Source organism: Hemitrygon akajei, chromosome 15, assembly GCF_048418815.1.
Source record: "Hemitrygon akajei chromosome 15, sHemAka1.3, whole genome shotgun sequence".
In the NCBI taxonomy this organism is placed as follows: Eukaryota; Metazoa; Chordata; class Chondrichthyes; order Myliobatiformes; family Dasyatidae; genus Hemitrygon; species Hemitrygon akajei.
Window position 1 is genome coordinate 47,392,875 of NC_133138.1, and position 20,981 is coordinate 47,413,855.

General features: G+C 41.9%; 1 protein-coding gene across 1 annotated transcript in view; it reads right to left on the reverse strand.

Annotated features, from left to right (window-relative positions):
* The window catches only part of LOC140739323 (uncharacterized), a 145,425-nt gene that overhangs the window by 83,369 nt on the left and 41,075 nt on the right, over positions 1–20,981 (reverse strand). Inside the window, exons 5-6 of the mRNA XM_073067506.1 lie at positions 12,307–12,314; positions 3,650–3,676 (exon numbers count right to left, since the gene is read on the reverse strand). Of these exons, the coding sequence (XP_072923607.1) occupies positions 3,650–3,676; positions 12,307–12,314 (35 nt within the window). The remainder of the gene's footprint in view (positions 1–3,649; positions 3,677–12,306; positions 12,315–20,981) is intronic.

Genomic DNA, 20,981 nt, shown 5'->3' on the forward strand with positions numbered 1-20,981 from the left:
CCTATCTCCATACTGGCCACACAACTGAGCCATTGCCCCCTTACCCAGAACTAGACCTCCTGGGGACAGCTACCTTCCATCCCTGATCCTGAAAAGGTGCCAATGGAAGAATACACCAAGGAGGCATTAGCCTTATGGTTTATCCAACTGTCAACTTCACCAGCAGTAGCAGGCTTCATTTTTGTAAGCCAGAAGGATGACTAGCTCATCCCTGCATTGATTATTGGCCCCTTAGTGAAGAGCCTCTACTCTCTTCCTCCTGTGTTTGAACATCTCCAAGGCGCAACCATATTCTCCAAGATAGACCTGCACAATGCTTACAAGATGGTTTGTATCTGAGAAAGGGACGAGTAGAAGGCAGCATTCCATGCCATCACTAGCCACTATGAGAACCTCATGATGCCATTTGGTTTGGTTAATGACTCTGCTGGTTTTCAGAGCCTGGTCAACAATATGCTCCGGGTCATGTTAAAACAGTTTGTTTTCGTATATTTGGGTGACATTCCTGCTCCTGCCAGGAACACATTCAGCATGTTTGGAAGGTTCTCAGATGGTGCCGCGAGAGCAACCTTTATGCTGAGCCAGAAATGCGTGAGTTCCACTGAGAGCAGGTGTTGTTCTTGGGCTACCTCCTTGCTCCTTCCACTGTTCAAATGGACCCATGTAAAGATCAGGCCGTCACAGAGCGGCCAAAACCATCTACAGTCAAACAGGTGAGGTGCTTCGTGGGGTTTGAAAATTTTTATCACCACTTCAGCAGAAACTTCAGTTCCACTGCCGCCCACATAAATGCACTCAACAAAAAAGACCTCTACAGGATTCCTATGGACAAGCGGAGGAGATCAAGCATTCTCAGAACAAAAGCAATGTCCTGCTGCTGCAACATCCAGACCCATTCCATCTATTCATCAGGGGCGGACGTATCAAATGTCGGCATTGAAGCTGTCCTCTCCCTGCCCTCTTCAGTGGGTAATCAGCTGCACCTCTGTGCTCTTCTTTCCCGTCCCTTGACTCCTGCTGAGTGTAATTACGATGTTGGGAACCGAGAACTTCTGGATGTCAAGGAGGCTCTGGAAGAACGGCAACACTGGCTAAGGGGGGCAGATGCCAAAGCACTCAACTCCTGTCAAGCTTGTCGGGTTCTTTACCTCACCCGGTTTAACTACCCCCTTACCCTACCTTCCCAGCAGCAAGAATACCATGTCTGGTGTCCTGCTGAAGGGTCTTGGCCCAAAACGTCGGCTATACTCTTTTCCATTGATGCTGCCTGGCCAGCTGAGTTCCTCCAGTATTCTGCGTGTGTTGCTTGGATCTCAGTGTCTGCAGATTTTCTCTAGTTTCTGATGCTCTTTCCCACCAGTTTGGCATCTCTGAGGACAACGCCAATCCACAGTCTATCCTTTTTCACTCGTGCATTGCTGCTCTGGGAAATAGAGGTGGAGGAGATGGCTGCCCAACGGTCGGATCCAGGCCCAACCAGCTGTTTCTCCTGGCACTGTGTTGGTCACTCTTCCTGACTGGTTGGCCATCTGGGAATTCAACAGCTTCTGAAATTTATAAAGAGATGATTTTGGTAGCCGCCTATGTCCCAGGATGTCCATGACAATGTCTCTGTCTATCCCACATGTGCCTAGAAAAGACAACATGTCAGCGCCAAGCAGGACTGCAATGTCCACAGCCTGTGCCTCACTGCCCCTGGTCCTGCCCTTCGGTGAATTTCCTTGTCAGATGGAAACATTACTATTCTTGTGGCTGTGGACTGTTCTCCAAAGCTGCCCACTTCATTGCTCCCCCCAGACTCCAGTCGGCTCACGAGACTGCCACCCTCATGGTTCAGCAGATGTTCAAGCAGCATGGTCTCCTTCAGGACATCATGTCTGATCGAGTGCCACAGTTCATGTCCCATTTCTGGAAGGCTTTCTGTTCTCTTTTGTGAGGCACAGCCAGCCTCTTGTCAGGTTTCCACTCCCAATCTAACAGTCAGTGAATCAGGAATTGGAGACAATCCCCTTCCAACCCCATGACCTGGAGCTCTCAACCAGTTTGGGCAGAGGTGTCCACAATAACCTCCAGTTGTCCTCCACTGCCACGTTCCTCTTTGAATACCAGAGGGGATTCCAGCCACCACTCTTCCCTGACCAATAGACTAATGTGGGAGTTCCTGCTGCTGAACAGTTGATCCAACATTACAAGCACACACTGAGTTTGGCCGGGGCTTCTCTGCTGGCCTGGCAGGTTGATCAGCTCCATCAACAGGTGAGGCCTCTAAAGCCAGGGTAGAAAATCTGGCTGGTGCATGCAGATCTTGCGCCAGTTGGCCCCATGGTACGTGTAACCATTCGCTGTGGAGAAGGCCTTCAACAGAATCTCATTTAGACTGAGCCCACCATAATCGATGAAGATTCTCCCAGTGTTCCAGATTTCTCTGCTCAAGCCTGTGACTTCCTCCCCCCTTGCTCCAGTCAGCCCCTCCCTGCTTGGCGGACGGGTCTCTGGCTATTCTGTGCAGTGCTTCCTGGCATCTTGCCAGGTGTGGGGCAACATCCAGTATCTCCTGGATAAGGAAAGGTATGGCCTTGAGGAACGTTCTGGGGTTCTGGCCTATGACATCCTGGGCAGGTCTATCATCTGGGACCTCCAGTCTCTGGCACCTCAGGAGGTGCACCTAGGGAGGGGGCCCTGTCACAACCACTTGCTCCGCTACAGAGTCTAAATACTGTTGGAGGTGGGCAGCAGAACGTGGTGGGCCTGTTGCAGCCCATTAGTGTTTCATTGTGATTGTGTTTAACCCCTTCCTCTCATTTCAGTCTTGTCAAATCTTGACCAAAAGCACAGCAACATCAACGCTCCCTGCTTACCTTTGCCCTCATTCCAGGAAAGACGACGACCGTTTAGATTGACGTCGTAAAGGAGCAGTTTTTGGTATTAAGCTGCTGCTTCCGAGCTAGATGGTCAGCGTCAGTTAACAGCCCTGCTGCCTGGTGCTTATCGTTTTCCCTTTAATTTTGTGCAGTTCTTATTAAAAGTTAGTGAATTGTTCATTGCTTCAGTCACTCTCCCTCTGCAATTAATGGTCAAACACATCTGTGCATTCAGGGAATATTAGGCTTTGCACTCAGTGGAGATCATCAGGTTCATCTGAAAGCTTGTATCAAACTGAGCTGACAGGTATCATTCACTGAAAAGATGGGAAACCTGCAAACCTGACTAGCTTATACGACCACAATACCTGCTACTGACGACACGAGGAGGAGAGGAATCCCCTTCTCTTTAGTAAGAACATCTGTCATATAGATTGAAATTGTTGTGTTTGCTTCATAAGGTTTTCACAATTATCTGTGAATGAAATCTTTTCAATCTTCTGTTGAAATTTTAAGTTAAAAACTACACAGATCAATTAAGAGCAACAGGAAATAAGGCACAACTATTATCCTGCATCAGTTTCAATTTAATGATAAAAGTTATATGCTCTGGAGGATTAGTCAAATTATCAGATAAGAAAGGTTATTTTAAATCATGTTTATTTAAGTATGAATATCATTCCTGTTAGTTTGATGAATCAGTTGAAAATGAATATTGTGCCATCTCTCTTTGATTTCATTGTAAATGCAGAGGATACAAAACAAATTTAAATGTAATGGTCATTTACCGGATAGCCATCTCTTCCTGGTTCTCCCTGTGTTGGGGAATCAATCATAAAAGAAATAGAAAGCAGTCAAATCTTAAGTTATTTTTTCTTCTGCAGCCCAAAAGTAATTCTTCCCTAAAGTTAAATGACAAATGAAACAAATATTCCTGATGCATATCTCAAATGACAAATGTTAATAAACCTTGATGTTCACCAGTTTAGCAAAACTTTTCATTCATAATCTCCAGGCCTATAAAATCTAAACAGCAAAACTGAAGGGAGGGCTGACAGGATTGAATTAGCCAGCATGTAAGAGCTAGATTGCCAGGCCGCAAGAGCACTTGTGCCCACAGGGCTTTGGGTTGGACAACCCTGCTTCAAGGCTTCAGTTAGCCAATGCATATGGCTATGAATAGACGCGGTATTTCAGTAATAATCTGCAGTAATCATTTGCTTTTAAGTTCTCCCACCAAAGCATACAAATAATAATAAAATGTGAATCTATTTGTTTGAAAAATATACATAGACAAAGGAGATGAGGTTCCTTAACTCAGTAGACCCAATCAATTCCGTAGCATCCACCACACTTACAGGGAATCCTAAAAAAAAAGCAAATGGGGAAACAATCAATCAAGATATCAAGAATGTGTTACTTCTGTTAATTCTGTTTTACTTTCTATTTGGCAGAAATCTGTACAAGAAAACATACATAGTGGTAGAGCAAGATTCCTTGTAGACTTCTTCTGATAGCAGAAGCCCGAATTTTACAACAACTAGGCTTAGTAGGATAGCAACACTCACAAAATGCTGGTGGAATGCAGCAGGCCAGGCAGCATCTATAGGAAGAAGTACAGTCAAAGTTTTGGGCCGAGACCCTTCGTCAGCCTGTACTGTACTTCGTCAACTGTACTTCTTCCTATAGATGCTGCCTGGCCTGCTGTGTTCCACCAGCATTTTGTGTGTGTTGCTTGAATTTCCAGCATCTGCAGATTTCCTCATGTTTGCGTTAGTAGGATAGAATTTTACTGTAAATGTTGATATCTCATTCTTACATATAGATGCAAAAACATTTCTATGGATAAATACGCAAAATGGAGAATAAGTGCATGTCTGACAAACCATATAAAGTTCATCAGGCTATCCAAGCTGGTCAGCCTATCTGCTGGATGGAAGGCCTTTGAAGGGGCATTAGGGGCACAAAGCAGCAAAAAGAGCCACTCTAATGTTTCCTGGCAAACACAAAATGCTCTTAATGACCTTGCCACACCAGCCAACAGGCACTAATAATGAACAAGGTCTCACTGAATGAGCTCCAACGCCTCTTCCACAGGCTCTAGGTTTCCATGAAACTGCTGCCAGTAGAAGTGGCTCACCAGTGATGTGCATTGTGTCAGAGTAGCAGGGCTACTGGGAGACGGCAGCTGCAGACCATCAGTATGGTATCTCGAGCTGATATCTCAATCAAGCAAGTAGCATTTAGTATGTATAAACCACCTTTATATATGTTACAAGATTACATACAGCTTTTAATTGTATACTGCCATTAATAAATTGCTCCTACAACACCAACTTTCCATTTTCTGAAAATATAAATCGGTATCAAAATAAATCAAATGCCTAAGACAAAATCTTATTTTTAATTAGAATATTTTAAACAAAAAATTGTATTCTACCAAGCTTAAACACATTTTAACAAAGTCCTGGTAAGTAGCTCAGTTGAATGTTTGCTAACTTTATTGAAGTATGAAAATCAATTTCACATTGACATAACATTGCATTTCACTCTCATATAGTAACTAGCTAAAAACTACAATGTTAACCTGTAGATCATACAAAACGTATTTAACTAATCAGAGTCAGATTACTGTTGTACTGTTGTGTAACACTTGATGAATCAAAACAGATCTGGAAATCATATAGAGGGCTGTGTTTACACAAAATAATAATCTGGAAATTCATGCTACGCTTCCCTGCTGGTATTGTGTGGTCTCATTCAAAATGCCAATGCAAATCTGTTAAGGACAGGAATGCAATTTCCTGTTCCCACAGACTGAATATGTTGGATGCTAGCATCTCCCATTTCAAATCCATGTTCAAGACAATTATTTTTGGATATAGTCTAACATCTTTGTGTTAATTTCTTCTTACTGCCACAGACAATACCAGATGGCACCAGAGGTTCATTGTTGTATCCACTAAAACTTCACTTAACCTAGAACTAGCCAACCGCTCATTGTGAGTGAAGAGCACTACAGAGGGACAGTGTTACATCTCTCAAGGTTGCTGGAGAAAGTGATGGGTAGGAAGAGGGATGGACTAACAAAGGAGTCATGGAGATTGTGGTCCCTATGGAAAGCAGAAAGCGGTGGGGGTGGGGAAGATGGAATCACATTGTAGTTGGCACACGTCAAAGAATAATGTGCTAGATGTGACTCGGCTGGAAAATCTGCGTAAACTCCTGCAGCTCCCTGCCAGAATAAGGTAAGGCTGTGAATAAGTGAGCAGAACCTTCAGCAATAGGCCTGGCTCATTTGTGATTTTTAAAAAAGGCAAAAAGAGACAGAAAGCACAACTCCTTGAATATCAAAGTCCTCCTCCAGACATGACAAATGACACAAATTACAATAGTTATGTATTTGCTATTCCCTGTCTCTTGAATATTACTCTCTAGGAGTAATACTCACAAAATGCTGGAGGAACTCTGTGGAAAAGAGTATTGTCAATGATCCTGCCAAAGGGTTTCAGGCCAAAATGTCGACTACTCTTTTCCATAGATGCTGCCTGGCCTGCTGAGTTCCTCCAGCATTTTGTGCACGTTCCTCCGATTTCCAGCATCTGCAGATTTTCTCTTGTTTGTGATTGGATTACTCTCTGGGTTCTACTTTCATTCCCTGTTCTCTTCAATGAATTTCAGCTGCTGGCTGCTTGCTCACTCTGCTAATTTATTCATGTAGCTCTACAATCTGTCTCACACATTTGTTACTTTCCCCTCAATCAGTAACATGAAGATTACAGCACAGATTCCCCTCCCTAATGTTCAACAAACTTGGGGGGAAAAAATCACTTTCTGTCTCCCAATCATTCCTTGATTTATATGAATTAACAATTTAGGCACTTTAATATCCCTTGATTTCAGTAACAATTCCCTTTTCAAATATTTTCTGAAATCCTATCTGCCTTATTTTCTTTATTTCTTCAGAACCCACAAATAGGTTTATAAATTTATCAAATCCACATTTTTTGCTTTTCTAAAACATTTCAGAATTTTAACCCATATAATAGAATCAGCCTTTCATTCTTGTACAAGGCCTCACTGAGGTTGGTCGCTGTTGGTATAATGGGGACTGCAGGCTTGCACACCCTGCAAACAGAGACCAACCAAGGTTTACACTGTGGCAAAGAGAACCTGAGTCTTAGTTAAATCTGCACTTCGGATGAGCAAGATCTTCATTGCAGACATTGCAATCGGGCCCAGAGTGTTGAAAACCTGGCGCCACAAAATTTCATACCAATTCTTCATTGTGAGCAGTTCAAATTGGATTTTTAAATAAGGTTACTGTCATAAATACCGACCACACTTTCTGAAAGCAATGATAGTTTAATATACAGTGGATTCTGGTTAATTTGGCACATCAGATACATTTTGGCCCAATTAAGCAGCCACCCCAGTTAGCCAAGTTTCATGGAAATAGTTGATGCACCATCAATAACTCACTCTGAAACGTAAGAAGCGAGGTATCGGCTTTTATTGACTGGAAGAATGAACAACATTACATCCTGGAGAATGAGGCCGGGCATCAGGCCTCAATCGCCTTTATACAGGGGTCTGTGGGAGGAGCCACAGGAGCAGTCCAGACAGGTATATGTAGTTCACCACAATAGTTCAAATGAGTAACAAATTATGTATTTAAATGAAATACATAATAAATTAGAACTCTACCTAAACTACTTCAGTACTATAAAACTGTATTAGTTTGTAGTAGTTAGCGGAGGAATTCATTCAGTTTACGCTGTCATGTTCCTTTGATTGACTGTAAATAAACAAAATCAGTGCAGTCACCGATTGCAGATGGTGGACTGCTTTCAAACAGTGCTATCAACAATTGCATCCTCCAAATTTTCATTTTGACTGTAACACCCAAGATGATTATTGATACCTTCAAATTCTTCACAATTCCTAACTTGTTGAAGAGGGAAATCATTTCATTTTCACTTCTGGCCATTTCCAGCTTCTCCAAGCTTAACGTTTGAAACCACAGTGAGCAAAACAGTTCTGAATTGCCTTAACGTTTATTATTCACCAACTATCAGCGACAAAAATTGCTGCCATTTAAGCACAAGCACACAGGTGATGCTATTGAAAAACCATTCACTCTAAGCATGGTACATTGTCTAATGGCCATACGATTAATGCTAGCTAGAAGATGTTCAGAAACAGTCTCCTTCCCCAATTAAGGGACACAGTGTCCCAAATAAACGAAGGGAATCCCGGCTATTTTCTTGATTTGTTTTTGTTCTTTAAGAGTTGTTCCAAACAAGCTGCTACCCTGATTAACCAATGGCCCAGTTAACTGGAATTCACCGTACTTGTTTCCTTCATTTGTTGTGCACTATTTTAATACGTTTTGCTTTTTAATTTAACCTTGCAGTATTTTTATTTGCTGCAATTTAAATATGGTTGAAGTGAAACATTTTCTTGTCTTTAATGGGGCTGTCTGATTTTCCTTCATCATAGCTTCTGCCTGGATATGCGTCACGCTCCGACTGTAAAGATTAAAACTTCATGCTCCTTCCATAACGTTCCCACTTTCTTACTGTGGGAAGTTCACATCTCTTTTTGAAGAAAACAATCGGTTTTGGTTATTTAAGCACAGTTTACTTTCATCTTTGCTGCCAAGCAATATGTAGAAAAGTAATACGGGACCGTAGAGTCATACAGCAAGTCATTACAGAAGATAGACAGGTTTTATTGTGGGGACCTAACAGTCTGCCTGATTTTCTGCTCTATGATCAGATGAGTCAGCGGAAAAAATTTCTTTTCAAACAGGTATGTCATTCTTTTAACATTCTACCTCAGTAACATCACATTGTACATGTAGATAATCAAGTGAAAAGACTGCTACACTGAACCCAAGTAACAGACGTACCATAACTAAACTGGAATATGAAGTTATTACACTCTCCTTTTGCATATGCCAGTATGAATTAACATAATAATATCTTTTTAAATTGGTTACTCTTAGCATTAAATGTAATCTGAGAAGTTTTACTTCAGAAGAATAATGTGTACTTCAAGAATGCAAAACTGACTACATAACTATGTTCCTTTTACTAAACTTACAATTACTTACAAACATACAGATCTTAATCATTATCACTGCTCCCTATTATTGAGGTATACAAGGGGCGGCATCTCTCACTGATAGAATATACAAATAGACAGGCAAGTTAGGAGTTTCTATTCTACTTATCCTGCTTTTTCAGAAGCTGTACTATTCACCGACCAAATGCCGAATACTATCCTTTGCCTCTCTCCTGGCGAGACGCTTGATCCTCCTTAGATGGAGAGATGTTGCCCCGCCCACTCATGCGCAATGGCTTAACGACATTATGGCCTGCTTGGACCTCGAAAAAATTCATTATTCAGTTCTTAATTCGGATCTAAAGTTCCATAAGGTCTGGGGACCTTTTATTGAGTACTTTCATAACCTTCCTCCTGACTAGGGTTTTTTTTTTCTTTTTTTTTCGGTCCCTTGCTTTCAGCTCCCTTTTTTTTTCTGGTAGTAGGCATTATTATCCTCTGTTGCTAAGTGTATTCACAGTCTGGGAGTCTAACTGTCCGGACTTATACTCTTTATACTGTGTGGTGGTTGGTCTGGAGTTGTTTTTTTTTCTTGTGTTGTGGGGCTTGGGGAGGATACTAAGCTTACTTGTCTTTAATTTAGGTGCTTTTTTGTTAAATTCTCTTCCTTTGTAGCATATTGTTATTGTATGCTTAATCTTAAACAGGAGCACTGTATTAATGCTCCTCATTGGGATTTGGGGTTTTTAATTTTGTAAAATGTTTTGAAAAACTAATAAAAAATTTTTTTAAAAAAGAAGCTGTACTATTCAGATTCAGCTAAGCTGCCTCTACTGAAACACACAAACCCAAAGTTGCTGTAATTATGCGATAGATGCCCACTGAATAAGAAAGAGAGATTTAAACTTTGTCAATTCTAGAACAAGTAAAATTTTATCAGAATAGTAATTGTTTGGCCGAAAATTTAACTTTTACAATGATAATTCCTACAGATTTATTTTGTTGGCAACTTACAACAATAAAATAAAATATATATTTAAGACACATTTTATTTTTATCTCATATAAACTATATTTTTTTGTCTCTATTCTGTCCAGTACATGATTTACCATTGATTTAACCATCTTACATTTTCTGGTTTAAATCTTTGTTCTGATTGGTTATAGTGCTCACTTGCACATATTCTTGATCTTCTAATGAAAGTGATTCACTTGCAAGGATTTCATACCACATCATTTTCTGGTACTAAAACCCCATACTAGGTCTGTAGGCAAGTGTGAGAGTGATGTACGAATGCTGTTTGTGCAGCACTGACTACAAGATCCATACCATCATTTGGAGATTTGATACTTTAAAGAGCAGGAACATCAGAACTAGGGACCTTGAACAATAGTTAAATTGTTGTGAGTCCAAATACCTACTCAAGAATCCAGTTTAATCTGTTGCAAGAATCTTTAACTTTTGTTGACCAAGTTTAACTACTAACTAAAATATTCGGATTAAGTATTTCTCCTCAGTTCAGTTGTTACCTCTACAGTTTAGGACTTCACTGGTGAATGAGTGATGCTTGGTAGAATTCAAGAAAAGCTACTCAAAACTAAGACAAATCAGCTCACATTTTCCCTGAGGTAGAAATGTTATTATTGATTATGCAAGCATACAAAGGAGATTAGCATTTTAATCAGTATTCAAACATGACTATCCAAAAGAAGAATTCTCAGGGAATTTTTCTCAGATTATTTTGCCAGTGCCTTTGTAATTCTCCCAACAGTTGCTATTGAATACCAGTTCAATAAAACCAACACACAAGGAGACAAAGCAGCAGTTTTTAAAAAGGAAAGAATGTACTAAAAATGGGATTTAAAAAGGTGAGTTGGCTAAATCATCAAGCTACTTCAATAATTGAAGAGGTATTTGACCACTCGACAGTAACAGCAGTAATTACAAATAAGTGGTGAGTGAACTTAAGGTCAAGGAAAATTTAAGGCAGACTTTTCTTTGAAAGTACTTCTTCCATGATTTTCTTTGGCTTTTTTGTTTACATATCAGTTTTCTTCACAACACAGGGAGCCAAGGCCTCCCTCCATTCTTCTTGTACCAGTTGATGGATGATAATTATGAGAAGGTATCAGTATGGCTCCACTGCAATCAGCGGCAACTTTAAAATGACCTGGGAACTCTGACCTTGGAAAACCATGTTAGAGCGGGGAATTAACACCCCCAACATCTGAAATGTTTCCCCTGGGCCCTTTGCTTCCCTGGCCAGTTTGAACCTGTTGCCCTATTGCTCAGTCTATTATTTTTCTTTGTAAAGGTGGGGGCACTTTAAAATAAATGTACTCGCTTGGAATTTTCTTTCCCTTTCAAGAGAGTAATTCTATATTCCACATGGTTAACAAGCTGTTAGGAATAGAGGCCGGGGAACATTAGGTGTAGTGTGCAACTCTTGGAAGTTGGGGATTTCTCACGCTCTGCAATTGATGATACAAGCTCTTAAACTACTATCACAAGAAAATGGCAACTCAGCCTATCTTAATTTTACAAACAAAAAAAACTCAAGTGCCCTGATTGTAGAACTCAATAATTTCCTACTTGATCCATCAACTTTATTCTTCCACTATTCTATCTATAAATTATCACTACACATTTAAGCAAATTGAGGACATCGAGGGACGCCATTGTTCGGGATCATTCATGGATGTGGTGTCCTAGCTGTCTACGAGATACTCAAGCCAGGGCAGTGCAATATGGAGGGAAAGCTGTTGCCCCTGGCAGCAGGCTCCCCTCTCCATGCAGCTGATGAATCTAAAGGAACTGCAGAGACCAATATGGTTTGGTACCAGCAGCATTGCAGGAGTTGCTAGACATGTTGAACTCAATGCAGAACTGCTTTAGGGGCTCTAGCTCTGGATTTTTCCTTGGGTTTTACTGCCCAAGCCTTCCCCAGGAATGGGTATGGCCGCAAGGGAATGGTGGTTTGAGATCAGAGTTTTCCTTCTCTTAGATGAGCTGCAACCATGTCTGATAAAACCTATCTGCCCAAAGTGACTGGTTTTAGGGTGTCTGTACCCTCAATTGCCCCTTTTCTTGTCAATAGAAACAGTTCCACCTAGCTTAGTAGCTAAGCCACATATGAAGGCCAGGAGCTGAACTTGGTTGTCAGAGGCTATAAGAGACGCACGCTATTCGGAGCATTTAATAGGTAGTGGGAGCTTATCCCCAGTAGCCCCCACCCACCGCCAGCTACGACAACCTTAAGGAACCTGAGGACATCAGCCCTAAAATTAAAAGTTTACCAACATACTTTCAAGCGTTTCATAGAACATAGAAATTTACAGCACATTACAGGCCCTTCGGCCCATAATGTTGTGCTGACCCTGTAACCTACTCTAGAAACTGCCTAGCATTACCTTAGCGCATAGCCCTCTATATTTCTAAGCTCCATGTACCTATCTAAGGGGATGACAAAAGACCCTATTGTATCCGCTTCCACCACTGCCGCTGGCAGTGAATTCCACGCACCTACCTCTCTCTGTGTGAGAAACTTACCCCTGACATCCCCTCAGTGCCCACTTCCAAGCACCTTAAAACTATGCCGCCTCATGTTAGCCATTTCAGCCCTGGAAAAAAACCTCAGGCTATCCACACGATCAATGCCTCTCATCATCTTATACACCTCTATCAGGTCACATCTTATCCTCCGTCACTCCAAGGAGAAAAGGCCAAGTTCATTCAACCTATTCTCATAAGGTATGCCCTCCAATCCAGGCAACATCTTTGTAAATCTCCTAGAAGTTTCATTAGAAGTTTGCTTAAATGTGATATTCTAGAATATCTATTTTGACTCTATCTCCACTGACAAAGGCATACAAGATCATCTCTGAATCCAAGTTGAGAAACTGGATTCTATGGGGGCACAGCAGTTAGTGAGATGCTATTTCAGCTTGGGGCATCGAAGTTTGGAGTCCAATTCTGGCACCGTCCAAGAGGAGTCGCTGTACGTCCTCCCTGTGGAATGTGTGCGTTTTCCCTAGTGCTCCAGTTTCCTCCCACAGCCCAAAGACCTATTGGGTGGGTCACTTGGTCATTGTAAGTTGCCTTGTGATTAGGTTAGGGTTAATCAGGCTTGTCAAGGGTTGCGGGGCGGGCATGGCTTTTAGGGCTGGAGGAATGGAAAGTAGAGAGACATTCAGCTCTCTCGTTTTTATGCAACTCAACTCCAATTTAGGATATCACTTTCTTTTCTGCAATGCCTCCAGAACTTGAGTGTCTGCCTAGCTTCTTGATGGACAGCTAAATAAAAGCAAGGATATAATGCTGAGACTTTACAAGGCAAACTGCACTTAGAGCGTTCTAAGCAGTTTTCCTTGGGCCCCTTATCTAAGAAAGGATTTGCTGCCATTTGAGAGGGTCCAGAGGAGGTTTACAAGAATGACTGAGAGGATGTTGTCTAGGATCATAGGGTACAGCCTCAGAATGCAAGGACATCTCTTTAGAACAGAGATAAGGAAGAATTCCTTTAGCTAGAGGGTGGTGAATCTGTGGAATTCTTTGCCACAGGTGTCTGTGGAGGCCAAGACATTGGATATACTTAAAGCACAAGTTGATAGCTTCCTAATTAGTAAGGGCAAAGTTACGGGGAGAAGGCAGGAGAATGGGGTTGAGAGGGATACCAAACCAGCTGTGATGATGGTGGAACAGACTCAGATTGGCCTAATTCTGCTCCTATGTGCTTTGGTCTTATTTGCATTAAGCAAGTTCCATTCAGAATGTAATACTGTTTGCTTATTAATTTTTAAGTCATGATTAACTTGATACTTCAATATCAATTAGCTTTGTTGATTGTTATTCTGTCTTGCTAATGATCAGCTCAAAGATTTTAGGGCATCTTTTAACTTCATTTTTCAAGAAGTTTTGTTTCATTTTCCCTTTAGCTACATTCAATTCTTTTCAAAGTTTCCCACTTTTTATATAAGAAAATAATCTGATATCTCTATGACCACTTAAATCATATATGTCAAACTCAAGGCCCAGGGGCCAAATCCGGCCCGCGGTGGAATTATCTTTGGCCCGCGAGATAATATCTAATTACTATTAAAGCTGGCCCCAGTAATCGAAGCGCCTATGGCGTATGATATGGCTAATGCTGAGTTTATTCAGGTACCAGGTTTTCAGGGTTTTTAGTGTTTATTCGGCAGTCTTGCTCGGCAGATTTCTTCATAAGAAACGGAATTTGTAAAGTGAAACACTTTGTAGTTATAGCAGAGACTGAGACACATGAGAGCAGGCTGAAAAAACGGAGGCAACGAAAGCTGCGTTCGCCCACGTCCGACTGATCCGGCCCGCATGAAGCTGCATTTTGCTCAATCCGGCCCGTGACCTAAAATGAGTTTGACACCCCTGACTTAAATAATTGGGCTGAACTTCAAATCTAGTGCTCGCAGTAATAGTAGAATTTACCTGTGTGACCCTAAAGAAGTTCCAGTTCCCAATGTTGTTGGTTTGACTCAGCAATGCTATCCACCAGTGAGAAGCCAGTGTTGCTGGCTGTCCAGGTAGCCTTCTCAAGGAGCCCAACAGGGTTTACCATGTTCCACAGACTTCCCAGGTCTCAAGTCAGAAACCCTGCACCTTGGACTGGTAAACATTCCACAAGCATGGCATAGCCCTTTCATATTAATACATTTCATATTAATAATTGATTCTGGGGAAAAGGAAAGTAGTTATATTTTTATTATTTGCTTAGGTTGGTTTTAATGATTTAAATTGATATATTGTATGTTTCTTGGGTTTTCAAATGCAAAGAAATCCGTATTTTTAAACAGTATTTTTTTTTTTTTTCAAGCTCTAATTGTTATTGACTTCATCCAAGCTGATGATTTTCATAATCTCAAGTCTAAGGGCATGTGACTTCCCTTCATGCCAAAAGAATTTAAAGAAGGCACTTCTCTATCTCTGCTGAGACAGCCCCATGCTACAATTTACTGTGCCAACGTGCTAGCAGCTTAGCCTCTTTCCCAGTGAAAAACCTCCCCAGAGGTGGGGCAAAAACAGGGAAATGCTGTGACGAACCATGGCTGAGGAGCAGAGGCCAGCTATTTTTGTGGTAAAAGAAAATCTCTCCCATTTCATTCCACTGTCTGTTTGGAATTCAATGTAAAGAGGTGTGAAGCTGGAGCATTATCTAAGGCTACGTCCACACTAGACCGGATAATTTTGAAAACGCTGGTTTCGCGTAAAAACGATAGGCGTCCACACTATGCGTTTTAAAAAATATCTCTGTCCACATTGAAACAAATATTTTGGCGAATCTCCTCCTTCTGCACATGCGCAGGACACATCTACCGAAAACAAGCGACATGTTTGGTGTCGAATCTCACTGTGAAAGTCCGTGTTTGTTCAGTTACAGACTAGAAAAACTTAAACGACAGGCAGCTGTTGGCTCTCACGCAGGAGGACTTAAAAGTAAAAAACAAATACTGGAGCGTATGGAGGCAACCAACAGGGAGTTCACGGAGAGTATGACCCGGCTGACAACAAACTCTGTTGCATTAATAAAGCGCCTTGTTAAATGTATAAAACAAGTCTGCATCAGTGTTATCTTGTATTTCCATACAATGTTACATTAGGCTGTTACACATCTATTGTCAGAGAAGTACTTGCATAAATGGGTAAACCACCTTCATATGAGCAAGGAAAGAAAACAGGGCAAAGTGAGTATACTTATTTATTCAGTAAGTTATGGGTCAAAGTACTTAGTGAGTACATTTCTAACTCTTCTGGCTTCAGTCTTGTTGTCGTCTGCTCTGAAATTGTTAGGTTGCGTTCAAGAAAACAATGAAATGGCGCGCTGCCGTCTGACAGCGTTTTCAGATTTCTCCGGTTACCCCGTCCACACTGATCTGCCCAAGTGGCGTTTTCAAAATTACACACCCTGGAGAGCGTTTCTGAAAAGCTCCGGTTTTGGGGGACGAAAACACCGTTTTAGTGTGGACAGAGGGTAAAAATGAAGAGAAAAAGCTTCGGTTACGGATTTATCCGGTGTAATGTGGACGTAGCCTAAATTTACGGGAAATCGGAAGTAGAAAGTTTTAGATGTCAACATAGAACAGTACAGCACAGGATGGTGCAGGTTTAAGATGGCACAGAGACTGCTTGTTGGTAGCAAATAATACTACCTTATTAATCACACACTTTCATGAAAACTATCATTGCAAATAATAGCCTGTAACTTCCCCTTTAGAGTTGAGCCTTTGAACTGCCTGTATGACCTGGCATTTTTGCGGTGTGAACTGAAGTTTCGAAGGTGCAGGACAGTTGTGCTTGGTGTGTTTGGGCCGAACCCCGAGGCAGTGGGGCCCAGGCCTGAGAGTAAAGGAACGAGCTAATGTTTGACTATTGCTGGAGTGGACTTTGAGGCAATTCAATGCGGCAGAGTCGAGGTGGTGGGGCCCAGGCCTGAGGGCAAGGAAAGTCCTGAGGTTTGATTGATTTAAGCGCCAACGTGATTTGGAAAAGTTGGGTACAAGCTGAATTGAGGCAGCGGGGCCAAAACCCTATAATGTAGCGGTGGCAGGGCATGGGTCTGAGAGTGAGGAAAGACTTGAGGTTTGGAGGACTAATGTACTGGGCCAGAGGCGAGGGATGGGCCAGTTCAGCTTGCTGCTCCATGAGGTTTCCTCATCTCTGTGCTGAACTGAGGCTGTGGCCTGCAACTAACGGGCCACTGGGTCAGCCGTAGTGCTGACTGGCTTTGCAGTTGTGGACTCACTTCTGTGAACTCCAGCTGCCTGCTTGCATGATTTGTGTTTGTTCTGCACATTGGGCGTTTGATGGTCTTCTTTCTGTTTAATGGGTTCCATTGGGCTTCATTTGTTTTGTGACTGCCTATAAGGAGACAAATCTCAAGGCTGTATATAGTATATATACTTCCATAATAAACGTACTTTTTACTTTGAAATGATGGGAAAATGGAAGAACAAAAATATTAGAAGTCACCATAGAACAGAGAACGATACAGCCCTAGATCAGGCCCTTTGGCCCACAATGTTGTGCTGAACCAATTAAATTAGTAATGAAATAGCCAAATAAACTACTCTTCTGCCTGTCCAATGTCCATATCCTTACATTTTCCTCACAGTCACGTGCCTATCTAAATATCTCTTAAAAGTCTCCAATGCTCCTGACTACCATTACCTGAGGCAGCACATTCTAAACACCCACAACTACGTGTAAAACCATACGTGCCCCTCACATCTCCTTTAAAATTATCCCTTCTCACCTTAAGCGCATTCCCTCTGGTACAGGCCCAGAGCCTGGACTGACACCAACTTACTGCCCTCTACTGTGCCTATTGTCTTGTTTATTATTTATTGTAATGCCTGCACTGTTTTGTGCACTTTATGCAGTCCAGGGTAGGTTTGTAGTCTAGTGTAGTTTCTTTTTACTGCATTGTTTTCACGTAGTTCAGTGTAGTTTTTGTACTGTTTCATGTAGCACCATGGTCCTGAAAAACATTGTCTAGTTTTTACTGCGTACTGTACCAGCAGTTATGGTCAAAATGACAATAAAAAGTGACTTGACTTGACTATTAGACATTTCAACCCTTGGAAAAGATACTGTCTGCCTACTCTGTCTAAACAATCGGTAAAGTTCCCGTGCCTTGTTTGGCACTTTGGGTGGCAACCTTGCCATTTCTTTAGCGCCTGTCTGTTTGACGAGGCTGAGTTGCTAGCTTGATGCTCAACCTAGCACGGATGGAAAATGAACACGGAGCTGCCGGATTCCATCCACTCGCCCTGAAGTCTGGTGCAGATGCCACTTCTATGACTCTCAGTCTTATAAATCTCAGATCTCCCCTCAGTCTCTGCTGCTCCAGAGAAAACAACTCTAGTTTGTCCAACCATTCATAATAGCTCATGCCCTCTAATCCAGGCAGCATCCTGGTAAACCTCTTCTGCACCCTCTCCAAAGCCTCGACATCCTTTCTATAATGGGGCAACCAGAACTGCATGCAATACTCAAGATGTGGCCTAACTAGAGTTTTATAAAGTTGCAACACAACTTCCTGACTTTTGCACTCAATGCCTTGACTAATAAAGGCAAGCATACCACATACCTTCTTAAACACCCCAATAACTTTTAGCCACTTTCAGGGAGTATGGACTTGGAAGCCATCAACACTGTTAACCATCTTACCCCTAGCAGTGTACTGTATCTTTACATTTGATCTTTCAAGGTGCAACACTTCACATTTGGCCAGGTTAAACTCCATCTGCCATTTCTCCAATCATATCTGCAACTGACCAATATCCCAACTGTATTCCTTCCCACCCTTCTATGCTATCCGCAACACCACCAATCTTTGTATCATCTGCAAACCTCCTCACCATCTATATAATCATCTAGGTTATTTATATACATCAAAAACAGCAGAGGTCCCATTCCAGATTCCAGACCCCTAATTAAAGCCCTCCAATTAGAATGTTCCTTTGACCACTACCCTGTCTTCTACGGGTATGCCAGTTCTGAATCCAATTGGCTGATTCGCCATGAATCCCTTGCAACTTAACGTTCTGAATGAGCCTCCTATGAGGGACCTTGTCAAAAGTCTTACTAAAATCCACATAGACAACATCCACAGCTCTACTTTCATCAGTCACCTAAATGACCTTTGCACAATTCACCAAAAGCCGGTGGAGAAGTGAACTATGTATTCAAAACACCATGGAATGTTGGAATTTACCTCAAGGTTGTTCAAATACAGTAGCAAGGAACTACCTAAAATGCTGTATTTGAGTTTATGTACTGTAACTAAGGTTAAGGAACCCTTAGGGAACAGTGATCACAATATGATCGAGTTCACATTGAAATTTGACAGGGAAAAATTAAAATCCAATGTGTTGGTATTTCAGTGGAAAAAAGGAAATTACAATGACATGAGAGGGGAACCGGCTGAAGTTGACTGGAAAGGGACATATGCAGGAAGGACAGCAGAGCGGCAATGTCTATTGTTTCTGTGAAAAATGAGGGAAGTGCAAGACAGATATATTCCAAATAAGAAGAAATTTTCAAAGGAAAGAAGGACACTACCATGGCTGACAAGTGAAGTCAGAGCCAAAGTAATAGCAAAAGAGAGGGCTTACAAGGAAGCCAGAGCTAGTGGGAAGGATTGGGGAGCTTTTAAAACCTTGCAGAAGGAAACTAAGAAGGTCATTAGGAAGGAAAGATGAATCATGAAAGGAAGCTGGTGACTAATAGCCAAGAAGATACTAAAAGCTTTTTTAAGTATATAAAGGGTAAAAGAGAGTCAAGGGTAGATATAGGACCAATAGAAAATGACACTGGAGATATTGTAATGAGAGATGCAGAGATGGCAGAGGAACTGAATGCATATTTTGCTTCAGTCTTCACAGTGGAAGACATCTGCAGTATACCAGATATTCAAGAGTGTCAGGGAAGTGAAGTTTGTGCAGTGAAAATTACAACTGAGAATGTACTCAGGAAGCTTAATGGTCTGAGGGTGGATAAATCTCCTGGGCCTGATGGAATGCACCCTCAAGTTCTGAAGGAAGTAGCTGGAGAGATTGCGGAAGCATTAACAACAATTTTTCAAGAATCGATCAATTCTGGCATTGTACTGGATGACTGGAAAATTGTAAATGTTACTCCGCTATTTAAGAAGGGTGGGAGGCAGCAGAAAGGAAACTATAGACCTGTTAGCCTGACGTCAGTAGTTGGGAAGTTGTTGGAATCAACTGTTAAGGATGAGATTACGGATACCTGGAGACACATGACAAGACAGGCCAAAACCAGCATGGTTTCCTGAAAGGAAAATCCTGCCTGACAAACCCACTGCAATTCTTTGAGGAAATTACAAGTAGGGTATACAAAGGAGATGCAGTAGACATGGGTACTTGGATTTTCAGAAGGCCTTTGACAAGGTGCTGCACATGAGGCTGCTTAGCAAGATAAGAGCCCATGGAATTACAGGGAAGTTACTAGCATGGGTGGAGCATTGGCTGGTCGGCAGAAAACAGAGAGTGGGAATAAAGGAATCCTGTTCTGGCTGGCTGCCGGTTACCAGTGGAGTTCCACAGAGGTCGGTGTTGGTACTGCTGCTTTTTTATGAAGCATGTCAATGATTTGGTCTATGGCATTAATGGATTTGTGGCTAAAGTTGCCGATGAGACAAAGATAGGTGGAGGAGTGGGTAGTGTTGAGGAAACCGAGAGACCTGCAGAGACACTTAGGTAGTTTACAGGAATGGGCAAAGTAGTGGCAAATGAAATACAATGTTGGAAAGTGTATGGTCATGCACTTTGATAGAAGAAATAAATGGGCAGACTATTATTTAGAAGGGGGGAGAATTCAAAATGCAGAAATGCAAAGGGACTTGGGAGTCCTTGTGCAAGATACCCTAAAGGTTAACCTCCAGGTTGAGTCAGTTGTGAAAAGGTGGTATAGAATATAAGAGCAGGGATGTGATGTTGAGGCTGTATAAGACACTCTTGAGACCACACTTGGAATATTGTGTACAGTTTTGGGCTCCTTATTTTAGAAAGGATATACTGACATTGGAGAGAGTTCAGAGAAGATTCACGAGAATGATTCCACGATTGAAAAAGTTACCGTATGAGGAACGTTTGGCAGCTCTTAGGCTGTATTCCCTGGAGTTCAGGAGAATGAGGGAGGATCTCATAGAAACATTCTGAATGTTAAAAGGCCTGAACAGATTAGATATGGCAAAATTACTTCCCATGGTAGGGGATTCTAGGACAAGAGGGCACAACTTCAGGTTTGAAGGACATCCATTTAGAACTGAAAAGCAGAGAAATTACTTTAGCCAGAGGGTGGTAAATCTGTCTAAGTCAGAGGCCAAGTCATTGGGTGTATTTAAGACAGAGATAGAAGGGTTCTAGATTAGCCAGGGCATCAAAGGGTATGGGGAGAAGGCAAGAGAGTGGGGATGACTGGAAGAATTGGATCAGCCCATGATTGAATGGCAGAGCAGACTTGATGGGCCAAATGGCCTACTTCTGCACCTATTAT